Source organism: Anas platyrhynchos, chromosome Z, assembly GCF_047663525.1.
Source record: "Anas platyrhynchos isolate ZD024472 breed Pekin duck chromosome Z, IASCAAS_PekinDuck_T2T, whole genome shotgun sequence".
NCBI classification, from domain to species: domain Eukaryota; kingdom Metazoa; phylum Chordata; class Aves; order Anseriformes; family Anatidae; genus Anas; species Anas platyrhynchos.
This window is the reverse complement of record NC_092621.1, coordinates 85,616,286-85,641,352: the sequence shown is the minus strand read 5'-3', so window position 1 is coordinate 85,641,352 and position 25,067 is coordinate 85,616,286. Positions and strand designations below refer to the sequence as shown.

The 25,067-nt window shown below is 52.5% G+C and overlaps 1 protein-coding gene across 2 annotated transcripts; it reads right to left on the bottom strand.

Annotated features, from left to right (window-relative positions):
• Nucleotides 1-968: 968 nt before the first annotated feature.
• LOC119715214 (maestro heat-like repeat-containing protein family member 7) lies at nucleotides 969-12,594 on the bottom strand. Of its 2 annotated transcripts, XM_072031483.1 has the most exons (22): nucleotides 12,208-12,594; nucleotides 11,519-11,610; nucleotides 11,182-11,292; nucleotides 10,822-10,907; nucleotides 10,258-10,369; nucleotides 9,933-10,019; nucleotides 9,663-9,767; nucleotides 9,374-9,554; nucleotides 8,714-8,805; nucleotides 8,087-8,227; nucleotides 7,741-7,895; nucleotides 7,491-7,629; nucleotides 6,748-6,935; nucleotides 6,522-6,659; nucleotides 5,670-5,784; nucleotides 5,399-5,539; nucleotides 4,694-4,870; nucleotides 4,058-4,213; nucleotides 2,861-2,962; nucleotides 2,346-2,448; nucleotides 1,972-2,028; nucleotides 969-1,794 (listed from the first exon to the last, which is right to left on the bottom strand). In XM_072031483.1, the coding sequence occupies exons 1-22, from the start codon at nucleotides 12,362-12,364 to the stop codon at nucleotides 1,604-1,606; spliced, it is 2,826 nt and encodes a 941-aa protein (XP_071887584.1). In that variant the 5' UTR covers nucleotides 12,365-12,594; the 3' UTR covers nucleotides 969-1,603. The 2 variants fall into 2 exon arrangements, with proteins under 2 accessions (XP_071887584.1, XP_071887585.1); XM_072031484.1 differs by lacking the exon at nucleotides 1,972-2,028 and having other exon boundaries at nucleotides 970-1,794.
• Between the last annotated feature and the right edge of the window lie 12,473 nt (nucleotides 12,595-25,067).

Genomic DNA, 25,067 nt, shown 5'->3' with positions numbered 1-25,067 from the left:
ACACATTGGAGGGATATAGTGGGAAGAGGGGGGCCAGAGAGTAAAAAAACTGTTATCAAATATTGTAATCAGTGGTGGCCACTTTATAAACTAGAGGCTGGAGAGGAGTGGCCCCAAAATGGAACTATTAATTATAACACCGTATTACAGTCAATATGTCCTTTATTACAGTCAATAAAGTCCTTTTTGGAGAGAAGGAAAATAGGATGAAATGTAGTATACAGATATGTTGTTTCAGCATCTTAGAGAGAAAAGGAGTGGAGTTAATCGGCCCTTGACTGAGCCTTTGGTGTTGGCATTAGAAAAGTACAGGATGGAGAAAGACAAAGGAAGTGCTAAAAGGGTTGTTGAAGGTGTTAAAGGTGTTTAAAGTTGAATGAGCAGGGAAAGAGGTGTAGGAATTTTAAAAGCTCTGTCTCAGCCCCAGGCTGAGATCTCAAAATCACAGGTGTTAGCCCTCTGGGGCAAAGAGGTCATGATGGGTCCCAGAGAGAGTTGTTATGGAAACAGAAAAGCAGTTAACTCTTCAAACAACCTGAGTTCAAGTGCAAGCTCAGATTGCCAATGGGACCGCTCAGGGAACTGTTGACAATTGCATTCCCCTGAGCGACCCCAGTGAGACCCTAATCATCCCGAAAATTATGAAGTTAAGTTAATACTCGAATCTGTTTGAATTGGGAATTGAGAATATGCTTCCAACAAGGTCCAAAAGAAAACCCCATGGAAATTTTGGACCAACTTTGAAATGTAATGGAAAAAAAAAAAAAAAAAAAAAAAAAAAAGATTCGGACCCAGATCTCTCGGATTCAGAGAACAAACTGACTAGCCTTTTCCTAGGGTAATCAGCCCCTGATTTTGGCAGGAATCTACCCTAGCGGATCCTCCACTGGTTATTAGGAAGATAGGGGAGGAACAGAAGTGAAATTTCTTATTGGTATGGGGGCAACATATTCGGTTCTAAATCAAGCATTAATGCCTTTAGGGAATGATTGTGTTAGGGTAAAAGGTGCAACCGATCAACCTGAAAAGGCTTATTTTTGTCAACCTTTGAAGTACAAGTTAGGGAAACAATGGGGCATACACAGATTTTTATATATGCCTAACTCCCCAAGGGCACTCTTAGGTAGAGATTTATTAGAGCAATTAGGAGCAGTAATAAAATTTGAAAAAGGGGAGATTACTCTGGAGGTAAATGATCAGCAATATATACAGGTAATGAGTTTAGCCCTAGTCAACCTTCCAGTGGAAGGACAAGTTAATGAAGAAGTCGTAAACCAGGTATACCCAGGCGTATGGGCTACTGATGTACCTGGGAGAGCTAAAAATGCCCCACGTGTTGAGATTCGACTCAAGGAGGGAAAGAAGCCAGTAAGGATCGAGCAGTATGCTCTAAAGCAGGAAGATAGGGAAGGAATTCGACCAATAATAAAACTGAAAGTAGGATTCTTGAGGGAATGTGAATCCAATTTTAATAGGTGTTTTCTAACCGTTCAGTTTTCACACAAAAAATTGACACGTTCAAGCGGTGAAGAAAGAGGGCTCTTTCTTTGGGGAAAGTCCAGCAGAGGGGTTACTCGGTGGGGCCCGAGGGCTGGAGCAGCGCTCAGCACTGAGCACAGCTGCAGCAGCGTAGCCAGCCAGCTCTCGGGACACGGGGCCTCCTCTCCCACACCCTCCGGAGCCGGTAACGTAGTGCTTGCAGGCTGAATGTGGAGGAAGTTCTCAGGACCAGGATGGTTTCAGTCACCAGGGAGGAGACCGAAGGGCTGCTGTTGCCCTCCATGCTTCTCAGGGCTGACATGGAAAGGAACAGAGTGGAGGTCAGAGCCCGTATCACTGGGAAGCACGCCCAGGAACCCCTCCTGCCAAGGCCACCCCACCTCCTCAGCTGGGGCAGGGGTCGCAGCTCACTGCCCAGGGTCTTTTCTCCTCCCAGCCAGTTCCTGCTGATACCCCACTGCCCTCACTCACCCTCGATGATCTTGAGCTTCTCCTCGCGCCCATCCACCAAGTGCTGCCCGGCAAGCCCTAGGTACACACAGCCCATCACAGATCCCGCTGGCCAGCTCGCCCCAGACACAGTCCCCCCCTCAACATCCCTGCCGGCTTGGCCATGTGTGCCCAAGTGTGACAACACCCAAGGAGGCTGCGAGGCACCTGCTAGGCTTCCCACCAGCAACCACTGCGTGGGCAGGGTGTGGGCGAGGGCAGCAGGGAGCCCCCACAGGCACTCCAGGCCCACTCTGAGCCGGCAATGCTCTGCAGCCACGTGGCTGATTCAGCAGCAGCTGGGGCTGCGGCCAAGCTGCTGTGGGGCACAGAGGGCCCATGGGGTTGTGACTCACCAATGAACCTGATGGCCGCCTCTTGCAGGGGCTCCTGGGGGCTCCGCAGGTATTGCAGGCTCTGGGACAGGTAGTCATCCACTCTGCTGCTGTGCCCCACCAGCTGGAAGAGAATAGTACATGTGGATGGGGCTGGTGCAGCCTTGCCCCTTGGCCAGGCCGGCCCTGTACGTGGGACTGGCTTCCCCTGCTGGGATAGCCTGATGCCCAACCAGCAGCCAGCTGCTGCTGGGGCCAGGCTTTGGAGGGAGCAAGGGGCAGGGTGCTGAGGTGCCACCCCGCTGCCAAGGGTCAGCTGTCGGTATGCCTGGGACCTGGGAGAGCGACGAGGCTGTCGAAGAGCCTGTACTGCTACGTGCCGGGGCGTGGGGGTAGGGGTGCGTGTACGGCTGCAGGCTGGGGGCTCTGGCCTGCAGCAGTGGCTAGAGGCAAGGGTAGCCACCCCGCACCCTGGGCCAGGGCTGGCAGGCCTTGTCTGGGCCAGGTTTTGGGAGCCCTCGGGCAGTTGTCCTTACCAGGCACTCGCCAATCCTCTGTGGCTGCGCTGTCTCCAGCAGGTTCCTGAGCTGCTTCCACTTCAGGAGCTTGGCAGCACCAAGGAGGGCTTCCCGAGAGGCCTGCAGAGCAGCAGAGAGTGGGAGATGAAACCACTGCGCATGGGACAGGCCCTGGTTGTCCCGCACCTTGGCGAGGCTTGGGGGCTTTCCTGGCCCTTGCTGGGGAGGTGCAGCAGCTGGGGAAGGCATCTGCCAGAGGGCTCGGTGCTCGGGCAGTGGTGTGGGGCAACCACCAGCTTCGGCACTTCATGCTGCTGGGGCTGCAGGACAGAGGTCCCCCAGAGCTGCTCATCTGCAGCCAAGGCCAGCAGGCAGCTGAAGCGCTGCAGTCACTGAGGCACCAGGGCAGGAGGCAGCCAGGGACACCACGCACGGGGACCCCAGCAGGCTGTTCCCTAGGGCCTGGGCTGCTCCAGAGCCCGCCACCGCGGACACAGGGCCAGACCCCTGCCCTGGCTGCGGCTCCCTTCCCAGGCTGGTGAGGCTGGCAGCCATGCTGGCTCCTGCAACCCCTGGCAGGGGCTGCACCCTTCTGCGTGGCCCAGGGCAGCCTGCAGGCCAGGGTTTCTGCAGTGAGCACGCTGGCGGCTCCAGGGTGCTCGTGCCCAAGAGAGCAAAGGAGCATTCAGCCTAGGCATCTGGCGGGTCCCTGTGCATAACATGGGGTCGACAACTGTTGGGCACCTCACCACTGGCCTCAGACACCTGCAGGCACAGCTGGGATGCCCGTGAAAACTCTAGTGCCTAGGTATCTGTGGCTACGCAGCACTGCTGAGCACAGCTGGGAGCAGGCAGGGCAGGTCTGGAAAATGTCCGTGCCCACCTTCTTGGCCCCTGACAGCTCTGGGGCTGCAGGAAGCCTCCCAGCGGGCTTTTCTGTGGAGGGCTGCATGCGGCGCTGGATGTGGGGCAGGGAGAGGCCCTTCCGCTCTGGCCCTCTGTGCAGGCGGAGGCGTAGTAGGGGCAAAATGGCTGTGGTGGGCCTGGTGCAGGCACAGAGGGGCTCTGCACCTTTCTTTTGGATTCGGGAGCTTCGGCCCTGAGGTGAGGCACATTCAGAGGGAGCCTTGCTAACGGCCCGTGCCCCTAATGCTCAGGCAGGCCCTCCTGAGGGGTGCTGCCCCCTCAAGTGAATGCTCAGCTTAGTGTCCCCACCTCAGCCACATGCTGGTTCTGGTCATGCAGGTGGAAGAAGAGGGGGAGGACGGTCCTGTGCACTTGCTTCTTCATCTCCATCTTATGGGTGCCCTCTGCAACCTCCATGGCGTCCTTGCAGAGAAGGATGGAGAGCTCTCTCATGCAGCTGGACTCCTGGTGAGACAGAACAAGGGAGGACCTCAGTCCAGGCTCTTCCGAGCTCACAGTGAGCAAGGGGTCGGTGTGGCAGACAGGGAGACACACGCTCCTGGCTCTCACTCTGCAGTGAGCTGTGGCAGGTAGGCCAAGTGTGTGGGCAGTGCAAAATGGCTCAAGACACAGGAAGGGCAAGGCAGTGGGTTGCAGATGGTCCACCCTGGGGCTGGCAAGGGGACACATGGCAAGGGGAGAAGCGGCCATGGGCAGCGAGGGGCCGAGGAGAAGTTGCCATTGTGGAGCACACATCCGCAGGGCTCTGCACAGGGAGGGGCTGCCCCAGCGGGAGAGCCCAAGAAGCACCAAGCAAAACGTTTCCAGCACGTGCCCAGGGATCGTGTCTCACAGGCCAGAGAGACACGTGGAGAGGGACGCACCACCCCCAGGCCACACTCACGTGCCCCGTGGCCAAACCTCCTGCTTGCCCACCAGACTTACGTTGTCAAAGAGGGGCAGGAGCCTGTCAGGCAGCTGCAGAGCGATGGGGCCAGCCACTTGCCCATCTGCTAGGCGCAGAGTGTTGCGGAGGACAGTCATGGCCTGCATATTGATGTCGCTGTTGGCATCCTGCAGTTGCTGCATGACCTCTGGCAGCAGGTCTTGCAGAGTTACTGCCTACATGAAACACAGCAGTTCTGTTTCAGAAACACCGAAGACCATCCTGGCAGAAGCCCTTTGCTTACAGCAGGCACAGCCCAGAGCAGAGGTCTGTCTCCAGCAGCGTGCTGAGGCCCCTCGAGACAGAAGGCTGCTGCCTTGGGTTGCAGAAGCAGCCACTTGTGTCAGCCTGGCCCCGTGCGGGGGCTCATCTTCCCAACCTCAGCAGGATGACTGCTCTGGGTAGAGTGCTCCTGCAGCTGAGGCAGCCCTGCGCTGGCTGGCCTGGGGCCTGGCATTGACCTCTTTCTGGCACAGCAGGAGGTGCCTTTGAGCGGACACTGGTGCCGCTCTCCTCGTGCTGCACAGTCCAGGCAGGGGCTGCCCAGAAGCGCTCAGGGGCTGATGAAGAAGGCAGTGAGGGCAGTGGAGCCACTACCGCCCCTCCCGATTCTTGGCAAAGTCCAAGCAAGCCTCTGCGGGCAACAGCACCTGCAGCCCAGCCCCAGGCAGATGCCGCCACTTGGCCCAGATGCCCCCACTCACCAGCTTGGGTCTCGTAGACAGCGTGACGAGGCTTGTAACCGCCATCCTACGCAGCACCGAGGACTGACTGCGCAGGTGTGAATGAAGAAGGTGCGGGATGCAGTTATCAACAAGCTGCTCAAAGTCTACACAGTCCAGCAACTGAAAGACACCCAGCAGCCCAGTGAGAGCCTGGCCCAGCCGGCAGGACTCCTGGCAGCATGCTGAATCTGCCAGAGAGCCCAGAGTTTCAAGGCACCTTGGAGAGGCACCGCTTGCTGCTAGGCCCTACCTCCGTGAAGACAGCCATGGCGGTGATCTCCTCATGCTTCTGTCTCTGCCAGAGACGTACGACTGCCTCTTCAAACACCGAGGCACCAAAGAGCGGTGCTTTGCTTCCCAGAGCCCTGGCCAGGGGAAGAACGCATTGCTAGTACCAAGCCGGGCAAACAAACCTCCTTGGGACTGTGCTGTCAGCGCTAGCTGTTATCCCATGGGCCAGACCAGGGCAAGGCTTGCATTTCTGCACTCTGCTTCAGCAGCTGGTGCCATCCGCTTGAGGAGAGGCCGCCCGCCCTTCACCATGTACCTTGCCTTTGCAAACATGGAGGGTGACGAGCACAGATGTGCTCGATTCACTGAGAGACGCCCTGCCTACACACAAGTTGTGGCCTTCCAACAGATGCCATTTCCTGACCACTTTGGATGCCCAGGCCACTGAGCCTTCCCGCGCTCTCTGGCCACCCTTCCGGCTGCTCTGCCACACAGCTCCAGTGCAGGCTGTGGCACTGCCTGCAGAGCCAGCCCCAGCACTCTCCTGCACCGCTGGTCCCCGAGGAAGGAGTGCGTTGGAAGGTGACAGGTCCTGCGAGTCCTCCTCTTGCACTGGGCAACAGCAGCCCTTCACCAAGGAGCTCTCAGAGGCAGCAGCATGGAAATCATAGAATGAATCATAGAATGGCTCGGGTTGGAAGGGACCTTAAAGATCAAAGAGGCCACTCCCCCTGCCGGTCTCTCCTGAGATCCCTCAGTCACCAACGCTGTCCCTCGGACCCCTGGGGACACCTCACCAGCCACGAGGAAGGGGACCCACCTCTGGGGGAAGAGTGCCAGGGGAGACAAGGACAACTGATGAGGCGCTCACCTAGTCAGCACAGCAACACCTGTGTGGAAGGTCTCATGTCTTAAAAGCCTGTCCCAGCCACCCTGCATCTGGATGTCTTCAACCAAAGTGGCACCCCCCAGGTGTTGGAAAAGAGCTCTCATGGTCATCACCGCAGTCCTGCATGCAGAGCATAATGCGCGTCACATGTGGCGCCCCGGCCCTGGCTCCGGCCTGGGGCACAGACCTGGCAGAGGGGATGGAGCACCTGAGAAAGCTGCCTGAAGGCCACACGCACTCCCCCATCTGACTGCTGCCGCTGCTGAAGTCCTGCAGTGTGCACTCATGGATGAAGGAGATCTGGAAGAGCACGGCAATGTAGAGCTTGTGGAAAAGTAACAGCGCAATGTTCTTGCTGGAGGGCAGCTGGAAGATCTTGTTCATGGCGCTGGTTACCTGCAGAAAACAGTCAGGTGCAGCTCTCAGTGCACGGGTGTCCCTGCAGCACTGCCAGAGCTTGCGGGTTGGGGGGTGAGGGAGGTGGGGGTGAGGCGTCGCTCTGAGCCCGCTGCCTGGCTGCCTGGCCTGGGGCCCAGTCCCAGCGGCTCCCTGGGTTCGGCTCTGCTTTGTGGCATGGGCAAGCCAGCTTTTTGTGTCCAGAGCAAAGGGCCCAGCAGGCCCCAGGGGTCTTGCCAGCTGTCCTCAGCTCCCTGGGCCAAACCTTGCAGCCTGCTTGGGCCAGGCAGCCGCCCTGCACGGGGCTGCCCAGCAAGGCAGGAGCAGGCGGGGAGGGAGGAGGACAGAGAGCGGCAGGGCAGGGGTGGGCTGCGTGCCTGTGCGCAGTGGGGCCCCAGCAGTGCATGTGGCCCTGCTGGGCTCTGGCTCCCAGCCCCCCTGACTGGGGAGCCCCAGGGGAGGCTGTCGACTGGGGACAGAGGAAGAGGGGAGGAGGGGATGGGGAGGGGAGTGCAGCCCCACTGGGGGTGAGCGAGGCCTGGTCCAGGAACTCACAGCCCAGGAACGGACACAGCTGTGGGGTGAGCCAAAGACATCGTGCTCAGGCCCTATGCGTTGCTTCAGCAGGTTTCTCAGCACGTCCTCTGCAACGCAGGGCTCGGAGACCATCGTCTGCCACATGGCCGTGGCAACCCTGCAGAGACAAAGCATGCAGTCGATGGGGCCACCCCAGCCACTGCCCCTTGGCCTGTGCCGGCCCTGAGGGTCCTGAGCTGTGCCAGAGGTGGGTGGGTGGGCCCTGTACCTGTCGCACCACGGGAAGACCTCCAGCAGGCCCTGGACCGCGTGCCCAGGGTGCAAGGAGGTGATCTGGAAAAGGGTCCTCTTCAGGATGTCCAGGAGTGATTCCTTTCTGACCGTCGCCAGGCAGTCATGGATGATCCGCATGACCCGTGGCACCTGGAGGAGAGACGAGGGAGAATGGAGCAGAGCACAGCCATGGCCCCAGCTGCCACCAGCAAATGTTTCCCTCCTGTGGCTCTTTGCCAGCCCGAATGGCTGTCGGGGACTCCCAAGCCCTGGACCCGGGCCAGGGAGAACGGCCCCCGAGAGGGCAACAGCACAGGGCAATTTGTCTGCAAACTGCTAACCTCCTCCATGTCTGAGTCTGTGATCATATCCAACACACGGGCAACCACCTTTTTGTCGGAGACCCTGGGGTGTGTCATGCCCTCCAAGATGGTGAGGATGAAGTTCGTCCTCTCGACGGGGAAGAGGAAGCTGCCAAATACCTGTGAGAGGGAAGACGTCCCACAGCCTGCCTTGGTGGCGGGCTGCAGCTGAGCAGCGAGGGCAGCTCTGCAGAGAGAGCCAGGGCAGTGCTGGCACTGTGCCCCCAGCACAGGCAGGAGCAAGAGCTGGCGTGGGCTTGCAACGGCCGGCCTGGGCTGGGATGACTGTAGCCTCAGTGGCTGCGGAGAGGGAACTGCCCCGCAGGGTGAAGGCAGGTGGTGGAGGTCAGGGTCAGGGCACACTTGGCAGTGTGTAGGCAGCCAGGCCTTGTGGGTGGCCAGGACAGCTGGACCTGCAGTGCTGACGCTGGCCACTGACATTAGCCTTTGGCTACTCCCCGCTGAGATACGGTGGCACCCTGCAGCCGGCTTGCTGGCAGGCCGTGACGGACCCTGCCTCCTGCCCGCAGTTCTTGGGGCACTGGTTCATCCAGGTCTCCTGTCAACCTCACAGCCAAGAATCCCAGGAAGGGAGGGGCTCATTACCGTCAGCTCGTTAGCAGCGTCCTTGGGCCGGAAGGTGCTTGGGCATTCCCGCTCCAGAAAGAGATACGGATAGGTAGGTGTCATGAAGTGGCCTGGGCAGCAAGGCAAACAGAGGGTGGGTGAGTGGTAGGAATGATGGAGAAGCTGCTGCTTGGAGAAGACAGCTGAGAACACCAAGCAGAGCTTGCGGCAGGGATTGTGGCAGGGCGCTGTGTCTGTCAAAGAGGGGCACTCTGTGTTGGGTGGAGGGTAGGGGGTGGGGACAGGAGACATGCCAGGGAGGAAATGGGTCTTCTGTTGCAAGGGGGAGGAGGGCAAACCGCCTCGCAGTCTGCAGAAAGGCCGGAGAGTTTGGTCTGGCTTTCTGCTCTGAAGCAGGAGAGAAGCCCCACGATGCTGCTACTGCTACAGGCTCTCCAGTCCACTGGTTCTCAGGAGTGCTACTAAGCCACTACCCCAGGGGACATCCTGCTGCTCCGATAGGGGCTGGGGGAGCCCCCTAGGGTTGGTGCAGCATGGCTGCTCCCCTGCTCCACCCTTGGAGGAATGTGCTGCTCTTTCCTCTAGCTGGGGAGGGCGGACAAAGCGGCGTATCACCATGCCTGGTCTTGACAGGGCCCTCGTGTCTGGAAGGTGCTAGCCCACCCCAGCCTCTCTTACTCTGTCGCACCATCACGATCCTGTGGAAGGCGTGAAGAGCCTCTGCAGACCCACAGCTGATGTCCTTGTCCTTCTCGGCGCAGCACAGGGTGAGGCACCCCATCAGCTGCCCCAGGAGTGGCACAGGCTTCGTCTGGAAGGTGCGAACTCTGACCGTGCCCACTCTGTTTCTGAACGAGTCCTGGGATTGAGAGGATGGACAGTGGCAGCTTGGCTGAGCTAGTGCACTTGAGACACCGGGAAGGGGTGAGGGAGTGCTTAGAGGTTGCCTGAGCCACCAGCTCCTTACCTGCATCAGAGAACTGGGGATCAGCACCTCGCTCAGACTGGCAATCCTCCCCACGGCATACCGACGCTTTGCCACATTCTCGGATCTTGTGAAGGGCAGCAGGGCCTGAGAAGAGAAAAGCTGCTGGTTTGCCTTGGGAGGCAGTGGCAGCTCCCGTAGCAGCAGCTCTGCCAAGCACCGGGCAGGGTTTACGCAGCGTGCCCAGACTTCTCCTGAACAAGAGAAGAGCCTGGAAAGGGGGTGTACCCCGTCGCGGCCTTGGGGACAGACCTGCAAGATGATCTCCAGCATAGCAGCAGTGTAGTCCGACGAAGTACACACCAGCACTTCCAGCACGCTGTCCAGAGATTTCAGAATCTGTAAGGAAGACAGAGCGGGTGGTGCTTTTTTGCTGGTCCTTCCTCATGGGAAGCTGGCTTGAACGCCTGCTGCCTGAGGCAGGCCTCAGCTGCCCAGTGGTGCCGGCAACCTGCCCAGTGGTGTCTCAGGATCTCTGTTGTCTTTCTGTTTCTCCCGTGGTCTTTCAGCAGCCAAAGCTAACTAGTGCGCAGGAACTGACTGGCAGCAGGCTCTCTGTAGCTCACTCGGTGCTTACCTCAGCATAAAGTGAAGCATCCAGACTGCCCCTCTCCCTCGTTGAAGCAAGAGAGCCGATGGCGTTGATGCAGGGGCCGAGGTGCTGTGACAGCAGTGCTAGGTTCTCTTTGCTGCAAGGAGAGGAGAGAAGGTGCCCGTTGGAGGCTGGCACTAGGAGCAGTGCCCAGATGCCCTGGGAAGGTGACCGTAGATGTCAGGGCCTGGGGTCACCAGGTGGGACCCGTACTGGGTGGGCAAGGCTTGTGTGGAGGCATCTTCTCCCTCTCCCGTGCTGCTGAGCCGGGGATAGAGGGCAGTCATGGCATGCAGTGCACAAAGCCCTTTCCAGCTCCTGCCTCTCTCCCTTCAGGGAAAAAAGCTGGGCAGGGAGACAATGGAGAGCCCCTGCCGGCTCTGCCGGCTGGCTCTGCCGGCATGGCACCCTCTGCCCTCCTATCTGGCGCAGGGGAGAGCTGAGGCCCTAAGACAGAGCACCAAAGTCCTGCCCGGGTGGGGGAAGCCCGCTACTGTCAGGCCCATGCTGTGGAGAGGCCCTGGCCAAGCCAAGGTCTGGGGCAGGTACCTCCTTTCACTGATGGCATACGCAGCTTGCCAGCCCAGGAGCATCAGAGTGCGCAGGTGGTCGGAGGAAGACTCAGGCAGTTGCATCTGGAGAGAGACAACATGGTCAGGATGGGACACGGGAAGCTGCCAGGGGCTGGCACTGATCTGCAGGGCAGGCAGAGCGTTGCTGGCACTATACCAGCATTGGCGTCAAGACGGGGGCGGGGTAAAGGGGGGCACGGGCCAGGCTGCTCTGTGCCCACAGAGGCCCGTCCCACCCTCCCCTGTGCGCAGAAACCCCTGTGCTGTTCTGACTGCTGGGCTGGTGCCCGGACAGCTCACCCTTTCCCCCTCCCCGCCCCACTGGGTATCCCCTCACCTTCTCCTCCACTCCCAGCATGTCACAGGGCAGGTACATGTATCTCTTCTGCACCGTGTTGCTGCAGATGGTGCGGATCGAGGCCAGAAACTTCAGCTTCCAGTCCTCTTCCTGACAGTCAGGGAGCACAGAGACAAATAGGGACGGTGAGAGGGCGGCGACATGGCCAGCAGGGCCACTGCACCACAGGGGTGCAGTGATAGCACAAGGGGCCAGGAGGGCAGCAGCTCAGCACAGCCAGCAGCCCTCCAAAAGCCTGTGCGTGGGCAGCAAACACAGCAGCCCCCAGCTGGGAGAAGCACGCTGAGCCTCACGCACTGACAAAGTCTGCAGTTACCATTTTGGTGCCAGTGAGAACAGCCCAGAAGTAGTCATAGTCTTCCATGTCCTTGGGCGCCAGAGACAAGATGGAGACAGCAGAAACATTATCTGATTAAGAAAGAATGGACAGAGCTGTAAGCGGGGCAGGAGGCAGAGGGAAGAGCCGTGCCCTCTCTTGAACCCTGTGCCCACCGCCCTGCCGACTGCAAGCCCTGGGTCGGAGCACTGATGCCCCCTTTCCTCAAGGTTGCCGCTGGCAGCAGAGCAGGAAAGGTCCCTGTCCTGCAGCACCGCTGCCTCCTGCCGGGTGAGCAGCCTTCCGCTGCCTGTCCCCGCAGCAAGAGCTGGGTCCCCTCCACTCTCTCCGGCCGGGAGCCTCTCCTGCTGCCAGGGGAGGCTGTGCTGGGGCTGGCTCCTGGCTCACAGCTGCCCTGCCCTTCAGGAACCGGCATGCCCCCCGCCGGCTGTACCCCTCTGCTGATGTTCCAGGGAAGCGGGCTCCTGCTGCAGAACAGGGTGCACTCGCTCGCTTTGGTCCCGTCCAGCCCGCTGGGGACCCTCGCTCGCTTGGCTTCCTCAGTTCTGGCAGTGGCATGGCAGTGCCATGCTGCGGCACCCGTCCCTGGTGGAGCGCGCCTCCAGCCTGCTGGTGAGCCTGGAGCCTGGGGCCAGGCTGGACGGGCCCAGCGGTGCCTGCGTACTTACCCCTCTGAAGCACATGGGTCTCCCACATAGAATATGCAGCAGATCCGCTATCCTTCTCAGCGTCCAGGATCTTGGGGATAACTAATAGCAGCCCCGCCAGGGGAAGATCGTCAGCATCGTTTTGGCGAGGAGCCACACAACTCATGCACTCTCCCATTGTAATCCTTCTGGACACTGTGGGGCTGCCCTGCTGGTGCTGGGTAGTTGTAGCTGTCCCAGGGGTGAGTCACAAAGGGCTCTGCTGTGATGTCACCCAGGCCAGAAGGGGGACGCTGTCTCCAGGGCGGAGGGCGTGAGGCCCAGGCACCTGACTCCTCTCAGATGCCACAAGGCCGCTGTGAGATGGGGAAGATGCTAAAACTTATCCAAATTAGTATCTAGCTACATATATGGTAAAATATCCTAATTATAGGGATGTAGATGAGAAGCAGATGTAAAAAGGAAGATATCGCTCAAGGCCAACGGGTGAGGGAAGGACAAACAACTCATTAGGGAAGGATGAACAACTTGTTGGCAGGAAACAAGGCAAAGATGAACAAAAAACTTCTAAATACTGTCCAACAGCAGGTCCAAGTCCAGAAAGGTCAAGAGAGTTTAACCTGCTCTTCCTCGTTGCCTTCATCCCGAAAGACCCCTGCCCACGACCACCAGGCTACACTGCGCAGGTGCAACCGGGAGGAGCTAAGGGCGGGGAGTATGGAAATGAGTACTTGGAAGAGGTCCGCCTTTTGGGGGACAATAAAGAATATGTATGAGAGCTCATGTAATATGTAACAGTATTCGTGTATAAAGTTGTGAGAGACGACCAGGCAGGTGCGCACTTTTTCAGGGAAGCCATTCCCAGTGCGCCTGGTGCACCGCAATAAAGTGTACCTACTTTACAACCCTATGGTTGTGGAGTCTTTTCCGCGCGTCACCTGTGTGCCCTCACACTCTCTTGGGACCACCCTGTGGCTCTGTGGCGTGTCCCAGAGCGCCAGTGTGCCTGAAGGACCTCCCTTTGTCTTCATGGGCACACCAGAGCCTTGCCTCTCCCACTCAGTGGCCAGAGCAGCCATGGATGTGAGCTGGCAATCCTGGGAGACATTCTGACAGCAAAGGTCTGCTAAAACACTGGCAGACGCAACTGCCAGTCAGCCTGCAAACTGCTAATCCTTGAGAAGGCCCAAGTGGCCCCTTGGAACTTTGGCTGTGCACCTAAGAAGCAGAAACCTCCTGAGCGACCACTGATAAGGGCAAAAAGGAGGAGCTCTAACAGCAGTTTATTGTCTGAAAAGCCTGCTGGGGAGCCTGGAGCTGGGGTCCAGGCTGGACGGGCCCAGTAGTGCTTGTGTACCTATCCAGAATCCTACTGTTATCAGAATCCTTCTGTTATTAGTGTTATCAGAATCCTACTCACTGCACTTTCAAGACAGTCTTCCTGTCAGGGAAGAAGAAACAGAGGTCTATGAAGTAGGACATAGGTAATGATGTAATTAGCAGTTTACCAAGCTAGCATTTCCCTGTGGACCAAAGCACCTCCATGGCAAACCAAGCATCTTCTGGGAGAAAGAGTGGTTCTCCAAGGAACACTAAAGGATGTCCTCACAGCATTCCAACATGTCCTAGAGTAACAAGGGTCAAGTAGAGTTATGGTCACTGTTACAGATACGTTTGGATGCAGAAGAAGTTTAGATTCCCTTTTTGAGTGGGTTTGTGAAAATTCTGCCAAAGAAGGCCAAGGACTATCAAGAGGTTTCTGTTGTGAGCACTATTTTATGGGAGCCTAGGTGGGGTGGGTATTGGAAAAGGGTGTTGACTAGGGCACTGTCTAGGGTTAGGATTAAGGTTTTGAGAGAGAAAGGTCAAACTCTCTCTAGGACTAAGGTTTGTAAAAGGGCTGCCAAAGGAAGTTGAGGGCTACCAAATGCTTCAGATGTGAACGCTTTTTCATGGGAGCTCTTGCTAGGATGAATGTTCGACCTGGGAGCTGTCTTAGCCCTGTCCTTATGTTTGGAAAGAAAGGAAGCACAGACTCCCCTTGTGACTGAAGTTGTGAGAGTGCTGCCAAAGCAAGTGGAGGGCTACCAAAAGATTCTGTTGCGAGCAATTTTTCTTGGGAGCACTAGGTGAAATGTTTCTTGGATCTAGGCAATGTCTAGGGCTAGGGTTAGGGTTTAGAGAGAGACAGAGAAAGTCCAGACTCCCATTGTGAACAGTTTAATTAAAAGGCTGCCAAAGGACATCGAGGGCTACTAAATAAATTGCTTCCGCTGCAAGCAGCATTTCATGGAAGTGCTGGGTGTGGTGTGTGTTGGACCTGGGCGCTGTCTAGAGTTAGGCTTAGGGTTTGGAGAGAGAGAAAACACAGACTCCCATTGTTAGTGTGACTGTGAAGGGGCTTTCAAAGGATGTGCCTTTGGGGTTGGGGACACAGCAGCACACATCTTGTGGTTGTGAGCTGAGTGCAGACCAGAGCCAGTCCCACTATGATATGCCAGCAGGGCTCTTGGAGCCTTGGGGCACGTGGGGCTCTGCTGTATGGGCAGGACTTTGGAATCAGTCAAAGTCCACAAATTGTTTTGTTTCACAGAAAGTTCAGAGTTAGGGTTAGGATGTGGAGACAGAGAGAGTACAGACTTCCGTTGTGAGTGAGTGTGTGAAAAGGCTGCTGTGAGAAACTAAGAAAGAAAGAAAGAAAGAAAGAAAGAAAGAAGGAAAGAAAGAAAGAAGGAAAGAAGGAAAGAAGGAAAGAAGGAAAGAAAGAAGGAAAGAAAGAAGGAAAGAAAGAAGGAAAGAAAGAAGGAAAGAAAGAAGGAAGGAAGGAAGGAAGGAAGGAAGGAAGGAAGGAAGGAAGGAAGGAAGGAAGGAAGGAAGGAAGGAAGGAAGGAAGGAAGGAAGGAAGGAAGGAAGGAAGGAAGGAAGGAAGGAAGGAAGGAAGGAAGGAAGGAAAGAAAGAAAGATTGTACATATATGCTATAGAGGAGTGTTGAGTAGCTTGTGAACCTGTAGTACTCAGTCAATGAGGAAACAGGGGAGGTGATCAGGCGTCGGGTAATAGGAAATAAAAGGTTATGATTTGTTTACTAAAATGCACTCGTAATTGAAAGGACTTCCGCTATTCCAATCACAAATAAAATAGCTTTGCAGAAGATCCTGTCTGAAGAAAATTAATTGAGATTTTTCTCACACTGCTAAAGGAAGTTGAGATATACCAAATGGCTTCTGTTGTAAATAATTTTTTGTGGGAGACCTAGGTGGAGTGGGAGTAGGATCTGTGTCACATTGAAAGGTGCCTATCAAAGTCAAACACTTGCCTGTTTAAGAGCCCTGCCAAGGACTTTCACTGAGACAGTTTCACAAAGTTGAAAACTTTTAATAAGGTGACAGATGGGACCGGACTAGATGATCTTAGAGGTGTTTTCCAACCTGGATGATTCTATGATTCTATTTTCTATATGAGATTTGGAATTGCTTTTGGTAAACGCCCTTTCTGCAATAGCGCTCATATCTGATAACAGTGCTAGCAAAATGCTATCTCAGGTATTCCTCTCCAAAAGATGAAGGTGCAGAGCTTACCAACAAGGCATCCCTGTCTTGGTGGAGAAGAAGGAGCACAGCCTTTCAACTACCTCTTCCAGCTTTCCAATCTCTTCTTTCTCCCCCCAGCTCTTTTATGACATTCATCTCACTTTATCAACTAATGCTAACACCAACGCTTTTTCCTAACACTAAAACCTTTTCCTTTATATCCTTACATTATCTGTTCCCTTCCCTGGAGTGATGTTTAGCATGATTTGTGTGGAGAGTCAAATAGTAAAGACATGTATGTTTAGCATGTATTTCATTAAGATTCATTTTACAAATAATCAAATGAAACGTTTCACTCCAGGCACCATGGCCTTCAAGATTCTCTTCTGCTGCCAGATAAGGACCATCCTCATATGGCAAGACACTGTCCCTCAGTAGCCTCTCATACCAAGCCTACAGACCTCCATCCACAACATCTGTGTAAGAGAGAAGTGGAAGCAGGCTGCTCAACTCCCACCTTGCCCAAGGCCAGTGCTTATCAGAGACACTAGCAAGTCTGACTATTCTCTGCATCTACCTCCCGTGATTTTTCTCTCCCACTCCTTTACCCAAACCATTCACCTGCCCCAAGGATAATTCTCCCACACTGAGGACTGGGCATCACCTGTAATACCCAAATGGGAAATACTTAAAACTGCCACACCAGTACCTCAAATAAATAACCTCTGTTTCAACATGGTGGTCATCACTTAACTTGCTCAGGTAGACTCTGGTGCTGACATTCCACGTCATGCCCTGCTTTGCATCTTCACAGAATCACACAGAATCACAGAATTTGTAGGTTGGAAGAGACCTCAAGATCATCGAGTCCAACCTCTGACCTAACACTAACAGTTCCCACTAAACCATATCCCTATACTCTACATCTAAACGTCTTTTAAAGACTTCCAGGGATGGTGACTCCACCACTTCCCTGGGCAGCCCGTTCCAATGTCTAACAACCCTTTCGGTAAAGAAGTTCTTCCTCAGATCCAACCTCAAACTCCCCTGGTGCAACTTTAGCCCATTCCCCCTGGTCCTGTCACCAGGCACGTGGGAGAACAGGCCAACCCCCACCTCGCTACAGCCTCCTTTGAGGTACCTGTAGAGAGCTTCCAAACAAGCAAAAACCATTTTCGTGTAGTCACCAACTGTAGTGCCTTCCCTCCAACACTATACACTAGATCACCTTCACAGAGAACTCCACTGCATCCATTACCCTGTAGCACATGCCTCATCCCTCCACATCTGCAAAAACAATATAAAAAAGTCACCTGGATGCTGATCAATAGCTCAACTATTCTAGAGCTATTCTTGAATGAATAGCTCACTGGAAAAAGAGATGCAAACCTCCCTGGGCTGAAAAGTTATCCATATACCACTCATGAGTTTCAGCCTTATCAAAATTATGACTTTCTCAGGCTTTCTCAAAAACAAAACAAAACAACAACAAAACCAAGCCAAACCAAACCAAACCAAACCAACCAATAAACCATCCAACCAAAACCAAAAGCCAAAATATATAATTAATCAGATAACTAGATTTATAAATATTTATAAAATTTATAATCCTTTGGGTCTGGTACTAGCTTGGTATACTGCTAATTACATCATTAGCTGTATCCTATTTCATAGACCTCTGTTCCTTCTCCCCTGCCAGGAAGACTGTTTTCTAAAGTGCAGTGAGTAGGATTCTGATATATAAAAAATGAATATGTTATAAATGAAGTGCAAAGGGATGATGAAAGCTAAGTAATGTGAAAAGCAGACCGATCAGCCTGAAAAGAATTTGAAATCACTAGCAGTGAAAATCAGGGCAACAATTTTAACATAAGTGGCTGCATACTCTTTGCTTTTAACCTAGAGAAATGCTCTGATTTCTAATTAACTGGAGAAAAGCAGTCCTGTAGTCATGCACCTTCATGAACATCATATTGAGTATGGAAATGAAACAGAGGTGAATATTGTAAAAGTTCACATGAAATGTGTTCATTAGTCCATAAATCACACACCTTGACAAATACAGAAGAAGCATGAGATGTAATTTAATATTGTCTTAGGTCTCAAGAGAAATAAGTTATATGACTACTGAGTGACATATTAACTGTTAACATGAAATACGAAATGAAGGGACCATAATTTGATGGCGTTATATTCACAGAGAGGTAGATATTAGTGCTATGGACTTCAGGGTGCTTGTAACATCATATGTAAGCCCACAATGACTTCCTGTGTGACGGTTTGGAGGGTAAGAGCCATGCTGCCAGGCTGTTGTGTATCGGGCCCTGAGGTTGCTTGCGGAGGGCAGAGGCAGCCTTGCTGCACCACCTGCTCCTGCCTCCTTGGAAGGGCTGTGGAGCTCACTGTGGCCTGGAGGGACGGTGGGAGCCGTGGGGCTCCCGTGGCAAGGGAGGAGCGCAGCAGGTCTCTTCTGCTGCCCACTGTGATGAGGGAGGCCCCAGTGGACTGCAGGCTGGCAGACGTGCCTCCAGGCAACAGGAAGGGCTGGAAGGACTTTCCAGGGAATTACAGGCCCGTCAGTCTGATGTCAGTGTCAGGGCAGGTTACAGAGCTGTGTTTGGGATTTAGTATGAGACTAACGTTGGTATCACCCTGATGTTTTAATTGTTGCAGAGCAGTGCTTACACTAAGCCAAGGACTTCTCAGCTTCTTGCTCTGTCCTGCCAGCAGGCAGGCTGGGGTGAAGAAGAAGCTGGGAGGGGACAAACCCAGGACAGCTGACCCAAATTGGCCAAAGGACTAATCCATACCATATGGCGTCATGCTGAACAATTATATGGGGGGCTGGACGGGGTGGGGGGTCTGGCTGCTTAGGAATAGCCTGGGCATCAGTCAGCGGGTGCATTGTACATCACTTGTTTGTACACTGTATTATTAGTTTTTCCTTCCCTTCCCTTCCCTTCCCTTCCCTTCCCTTCCCTTCCCTTCCCTTCCCTTCCCTTCCCTTCCCTTCCCTTCCCTTCCCTTCCCTTCCCTTCCCTTCCCTTCCCTTCCCTTCCCTTCCCTTCCCTTCCCTTCCCTTCCCTTCCCTTCCCTTCCCTTCCCTTCCCTTCCCTTCCCTTCCCTTCCCTTCCCTTCCCTTCCCTTCCCTTCCCTTCCCTTCCTTTCTCTCTCTCTCTCTCTCTCTCTCTCTCATTCTCTCTTCCTCTTCCTCTTCCTCTTCCTCTTCCTCTCTTTTTCCCTTTCCATTCCCTGTGTGTTGCAGTTTGCTCTCATTCCTTGTCAAGTTAGAACAGTTGGACCTTGGTGCTAATGACCTGGAATTACTGGTAGGTGAGGGATGGTGGGGAGGGAATATGGGTGGTTGGTAGAGGTAGCATCTGTACCTTTGTGGAAGTGTTTTTTGTTTTGTTTTGTTTTGTCTGAAATGCAAAGAAGTAGACCCTCAGGTTGTTTGGGAAGATTCTGATCTGCCCAGGATGGCCTAGTCAGTGTTCCCAGTATAATGTTTTCTTTGTGTGTTGGCCCTGTTTCACTTTCTACTACCCTTATACACACCTTGCTCTGCTTTTTCCAAGCCCCTTTGCTCTGAGACATTCTTTGTTGCTATCTAGCTGCCTAAAGATCTTTCCTTTCCAATGAAATTCTTGTCTGGTACTTTATTTATCTGCGGTGTTGCACTGCCACCAGCTGTCATTTTCCACTTCTGCTGGGCTGACTTTCTGCATTTCCCTTCGTAATTTATTTTCTCCTTTAGAAAGTACAGGACCATTCCATGTTGTTCCTGACAGTTATGTCAGCCTAGCATGTGGTGTGTGCCCTCTGGATCAGGGTGCCTCCATGGAGGGCTCTAAACCCAAGCCTAAACCTAAGTATGCTGAGAGCCAGTGCATAATCTTGAATTACAGCTCGTCTTGACACTGGGGGAAATCCAGTGATATTTAACTTTGCAGTTGTGGATCAAGTTGTTACTGAATCCTGTTCTTAATGTTCTGAAATGCTTTTTGGCAGAAAGCCAACTAAAATGGGGACAGAAGAGATTTTGCAGCTTCCTACGCACAAAGCTGCAGCCTGCTTGTGAGAACAGTTGGCTGATGCTTGAACAGCACTCGAGTGGTGCTTTAAGTCCTAAACCAAACACTCATCAGAGTGTGTTGTGTTTACAGGTAACAAAAGGAGCAACACTATGAACACGTCTACCATTGCTGATAGCGCTGCTATATCATGTTGGGATTGTCAGTGTTAACCAAAAGCTTTTATTCATGTCTGGCAGGAGGGGGAGAAAGACACATTTCTACTGTGGGTCCAGCATTTCCAAAACCTTGCTACTGGACAGTCCTTCCTGTTGTCTTCTATGTTTCCTGTTGGGAGCTTCTGCAGCCAGTATGCTAACCCAGACACTTCCAAACATATTTGCTGCAGTATTGTGGCACACCAAAATGTTAGTCTCATAAACCATTTGATGAATGGTTGTTGGAGGTGTGAAAGCAGTACCATCGAGTTTTGCAGAGTTTTAGTGTGATTTGGAATATCCTAGAGCAGTTTCTCCCCTGGAAAGGACTGACACTGCTACTGCTGTGACACTGCTACTGCCCTGCTCTGTTACAGCCAGATAACTCTGGGAGTGCTACCAAACTTGTGCGAGCTTTGGTTAGACCAGAATGAAGTCCTGTACCCAGCTGCACGCTGTAATAGCAGAGAAGTCCGCATCAGATTCTGTGACATTTTGTTCATGTCCAGCTTGGGCTCTAGTGGTCTGATAAAACACGTCATTTGAACTGATTCAATCTTGAGGTATGACACGTATTCCTCTGATTGTTAAATGTCATGCTCTGCATGAGTGCTTTTTCTTCGGTAGGGCCTACAGCGCAGAGCAACCCCTCATCCCAGCGAGCTGAAGGTTATGAAGAAAGTTATTGAAGTTCCGTGCAATGAGGTACATGCTGCAAAACCTGGCACAGACCTGAATTCACCTAAGTCAGAAGCGAGTGCTGTTCACTAAGAAATGGATAACTGTACAGAGCATGTCGCAGATGGGGGAAATGGAGAGGCAGTGTTTGTAAGCTGGGCAGAAAGAACTTAACTTTTGGGAAATGTGAGACTGGACTGAGCATGGATTGCTTGCATTTCATGAGTTAGAACCTACCTTGTGGTGTCTGCTAGGGCCACTGAGACAGCACAAGATGCAGCAAGGATACAGAAAAGGCCATAACGGGGAATGTGTGCCTCAGTGCCACTTCAGTCACAGAAGAGGGAGAGAAAAAGAAGGCTCTGATATACTGAATAAAGATTGATGGGAATAGAGTACTGGGGGATGTTGCCTTGCTGCCCAGGTGTGATATTGACAATAAATGCCCACATAGATGGTGAAACAGGGGTAGAGCTAGGAAGGTAGTGGGCAACTTGAAAAAGCTGGTTCTTTTGGCAGTGGACCATACCCCACCCTGCACCAATCAGATTATACTGATCCATTTCCTACTTTGGTTTCCGTCTTGATTTTTGTAATCTATCATCTTCCCAGGAGAAAGACTGAGTGCCATGTCAAATCACAGTGAGGACTGCCACCTTTCTAACAGCACCACCTCTTGCTGACCTTAGGGCAGAGGAGCAGGGAAAAGAGGGACAAAGGAGCTGGCCAAATGGGCAGCTGTCTGAGATGCAGGAGCTGGGGAAGGTTGTAAAGCCAAAAGCTGAAGAGGAGCATAAAGAAGCAGCTGTCCAAGAGGAGGAAGATGTAGAAGTAGAATACAATGAGGTAGGAATCTAGGAACTGCATCAGGGTCATGTTAAAAAGTGGAAGGATTTGACAGTTTCTGAGAAAATGATAAATGGATTTACAGAGTATGATTTGGGCATTGCTGGAGGCAAGTAAAGGCCCTGGAAGCTAACTGCAAGGAGAGATTCAGGGAGCGTGGTGGAACAGGGTCCATCAAAGACTAGGAAAAATAGCATGGGAATGGGGCAGGGACTGTGCAAAAGTCAGGCTTACAGGTTTGAGTGCCCATGAAGCTGACAGATGTGTCTAGGTGAAGGAGTTAATATGGGAGATGGGGCAAAAACAAGTATAGGGAAATTGGGGTATGTATTCCTGCATCTTCTTTAACATTAAAGCAGAAATGCTGGCTTTGCATGCGTTGGTAGTAGAGGGACAGCAGATTTATGTGCTGCCTGCAGCTATGGCTGTTATCTGAGGCTCGCAGCCTTTCTGGGGCTTTGCCATTGCAGCCCACTGTACACTTTACTGAGGACACATTAATAAGGAGTGAAGATGAGGATGAAGATGAAAAGTGACCATTCCCAGTGGAGAAACAGAGGCTTATCCACAAGGACACACCCCATTATAAGAAACACTTTTAAGATAACTAAACTGCCCAAGCCGGAGGAAGTGGTGGCACTCCTGCAGGGGCTGAACAGTGAGGGAGTCCTAAAAGAGGAAGAGGAGCTGGGAAATCACAATAACAATGCAGAACCTGAGGATCGGGAGGAAGCATGGGATGAGGATAACAGAAAAAGTGGAGCTTTATCTGCTCATCCACCAGTGCAGATAAGGTCTTGAGGGGATGGGGAAAGGTCAGAGGGGTGCCAGACCACCCTTCTGCTGCTTTGAACTACCAGCCAGGTTGATGCAGTACAAATGAAAATGTTCTCAAGAGGCTCCAGCACTTCAGGAGAAACACGCTGAGGTCAGGAGAACTGAAGTTCTTTCTGGGGCTTATACAATTGTCCAACAGCTGTGCCATGTTGCTTATGTCTGACTTCTCACGCTATGTCCAAATGCTTGCATGCTCCCCTTATGTGTGATGTTGTGATCTGTGCTGCAAGAACGGTTCTTTTGTCCCATCACTGATGGGTTTTTTCATTCCTTTCAAAAAACGACCTCCTTGCTTGCTAGTTGTTGCACCTCGTTTGCTACAGAATGAGCCATGTCTGTGGATGGATCTAATCTCCTCAGGCTTATGTTCAGACTGCTTACAGTTGCTTTTCTGCCACGGTTCAGGTCCTGAAGAGGAGTACTAGTGAGAGCAGTTAGGAGCATGCCATTCTCATTGGTTCTACCCAGTGCCTGCCCCAGAACAGGTGCAGTCTGATGAAATGTGCCTAGGGACTCAAGAGAGCCTGTTTTATGAAGTTCTGCCATTGCCATGGGGCCACAGCGAGCCTTTCTGGTCATGGTTGGGGCTGATGAGTTAAAAGGTCCTTGGCTCTACTCAGGTGAATCCCCATGTTTCATCAGGGACATCCAGATTCTTGCTTGAGGAAGATGCTCACAGTAGAATAGGAATATACTTACAAGGGACATTGCCTGAGGTCAGACCAGTTCTTACTGAAATTGGTGATGAAACTGACGATTTTGTGAGGTGTTCTTAACAGGCAGGGATTAGGATGCAGTTGAATCTACATTATCTGTCTACATTATATAGAGTATGACACCAGCAAATCTTGTGGGAGAGATGTAGGTCTCCGAACTGGTGTAATATGCTGGAGTAAAACCTATTCTTGCTGTTACTGCACGCACTCCAGACTATTGGGATCTTTCCAACCTGAGCTGGAGTTCAGATTGCACAGGGAAAGTTCTTGCACTCAAGTTTCCATTGGAGCCTTTCCTTCAGTGGATGCTTGCCTTGACGTATCTGAGCTGATATTTGATCCCTAGGGATGAGACATGCAGTTTCCTTACTATTTGCAAAGTTCTTCAGAGTGAAAATGCATTGTTGCTGCTGCTTGTAAGAGTGTGTGAAGCCATCCTAAATCCCCTGTATCTAAGACCTGCCGTACATGTGAAATGCCCTGACCCAGAAGGCTCCTGTCCCAACAGAGGGTGTCGTTTGATCAAGCCAATAATTTTAGTGTATGACTCAAAGCCAAGGACACACTGACCCACTGTAAAAACCTGTGAAGGTATTGCACCCATAGGTGTTGAGACCATGGGTTTGGTATCGCTGTTAAAATAGTTGTCCTTATTAGAGGCTAAACCTTCTGCCTGGAAATAACAGTTCTCCTTTTCTTGGGACTGTACTTTTCTAATGCCAACACCAAAGGCTCAGTCAAGGGCCGATTAACTCCACTCCTTTTCTCTCTAAGATGCTGAAACAACATATCTGTATACTACATTTCATCCTATTTTCCTTCTCTCCAAAAAGGACTTTATTGACTGTAATAAAGGACATATTGACTGTAATACGGTGTTATAATTAATAGTTCCATTTTGGGGCCACTCCTCTCCAGCCTCTAGTTTATAAAGTGGCCACCACTGATTACAATATTTGATAACAGTTTTTTTACTCTCTGGCCCCCCTCTTCCCACTATATCCCTCCAATGTGTTAGTATACATTCTAGGGGCCTTTTCCGTGGGATTGCTTTGCTTTGGCCTTTTCCCATTCTAATCCATAGCAGTTAATATTCCACCATTTTCCTAGGAGCTCTTTACTAGTCAATCCCAATCCCTCCAAAATCCACAATATATAGAGATACACAAGTAAAATCAGACCACTGTAAATTAACTGCCTGTAGACAATTACACTGAGGACATTTAAACCCGACGAGCAGATAATATGCCTGGGCAAATTTCGTTCCCTTAGGCATACACCTCAATGGCAGTTCTTATATTATATTTACATATTCACATATGTCCTGGTTTCAGTTAGAACAGAATTAATTTTCTTCCTAGTAGCTGGTGGAATGCTGTGTTTTGGCTTAGGATGAGAAGAGTGCTGATAACACCCCGATGCTTTAATTGTTGCAGAGCAGTGCTTATACTAAGCCAAGGACATCTCAGCCTTTTGCTCTGTCCTGCCAACGGGCAGGCTGGGGGTGCAGTAAGAGCTGGGAGGGGACAGACCCAGGACAGGTGACCCAAACTAGCCAAAGGGGTATTCCATACCATCTGACGTCATGCTAAACAGTATATAGGGGTGGCTAGCCGGGGGGAGGGGGCCGGACTGCTCGGGGTTAGGCTGGGCATCGGTCAGCGGGTGGTGAGCAATTGCATTGTGCATCACTTGTTTGTACATATTATTATTATTTCCCTATTATCACCATTGTATTATTATTGTTATTATTGTTATTATTATTTTGTTATTATTATTTTCCTGTCTTATTAAACTGTCTTTATCTCAACTCACGGGCTTCACTTTCCATTTCTCTCCCCCCGTCCCAGAGAGGGAGGGGGGAGGGTGAGCGAACGGCTGCGTGGTGTTTAGCTGCCGGCCAGGTTAAACCACGACAACATATTAACATATGTTTAAAAGAACACTTCAACAAAAATGCCCGGGCCTTTACATATACATCATACAGTTATTATTCCAGTTAGAATTCTTCCCCAGCACCTGCAAACATTATGCCAGTTACC

Excerpts from the sequence above, each read along its gene's own strand:
- LOC119715214 (XM_072031483.1), bottom strand. The coding sequence starts at position 12,364 with ATGGGAGAGTGCATGAGTTGTGTGGCTCCTCGCCAAAACGATGCTGAC. Across the intron at positions 9,555-9,662 it reads TCCCCAGTTCTCTGATGCAG|GACTCGTTCAGAAACAGAGT; the intron begins GTAAGGAGCTGG and ends TCTCAATCCCAG. Across the intron at positions 8,806-9,373 it reads GATCGTGATGGTGCGACAGA|GCCACTTCATGACACCTACC; the intron begins GTAAGAGAGGCT and ends CTTGCTGCCCAG.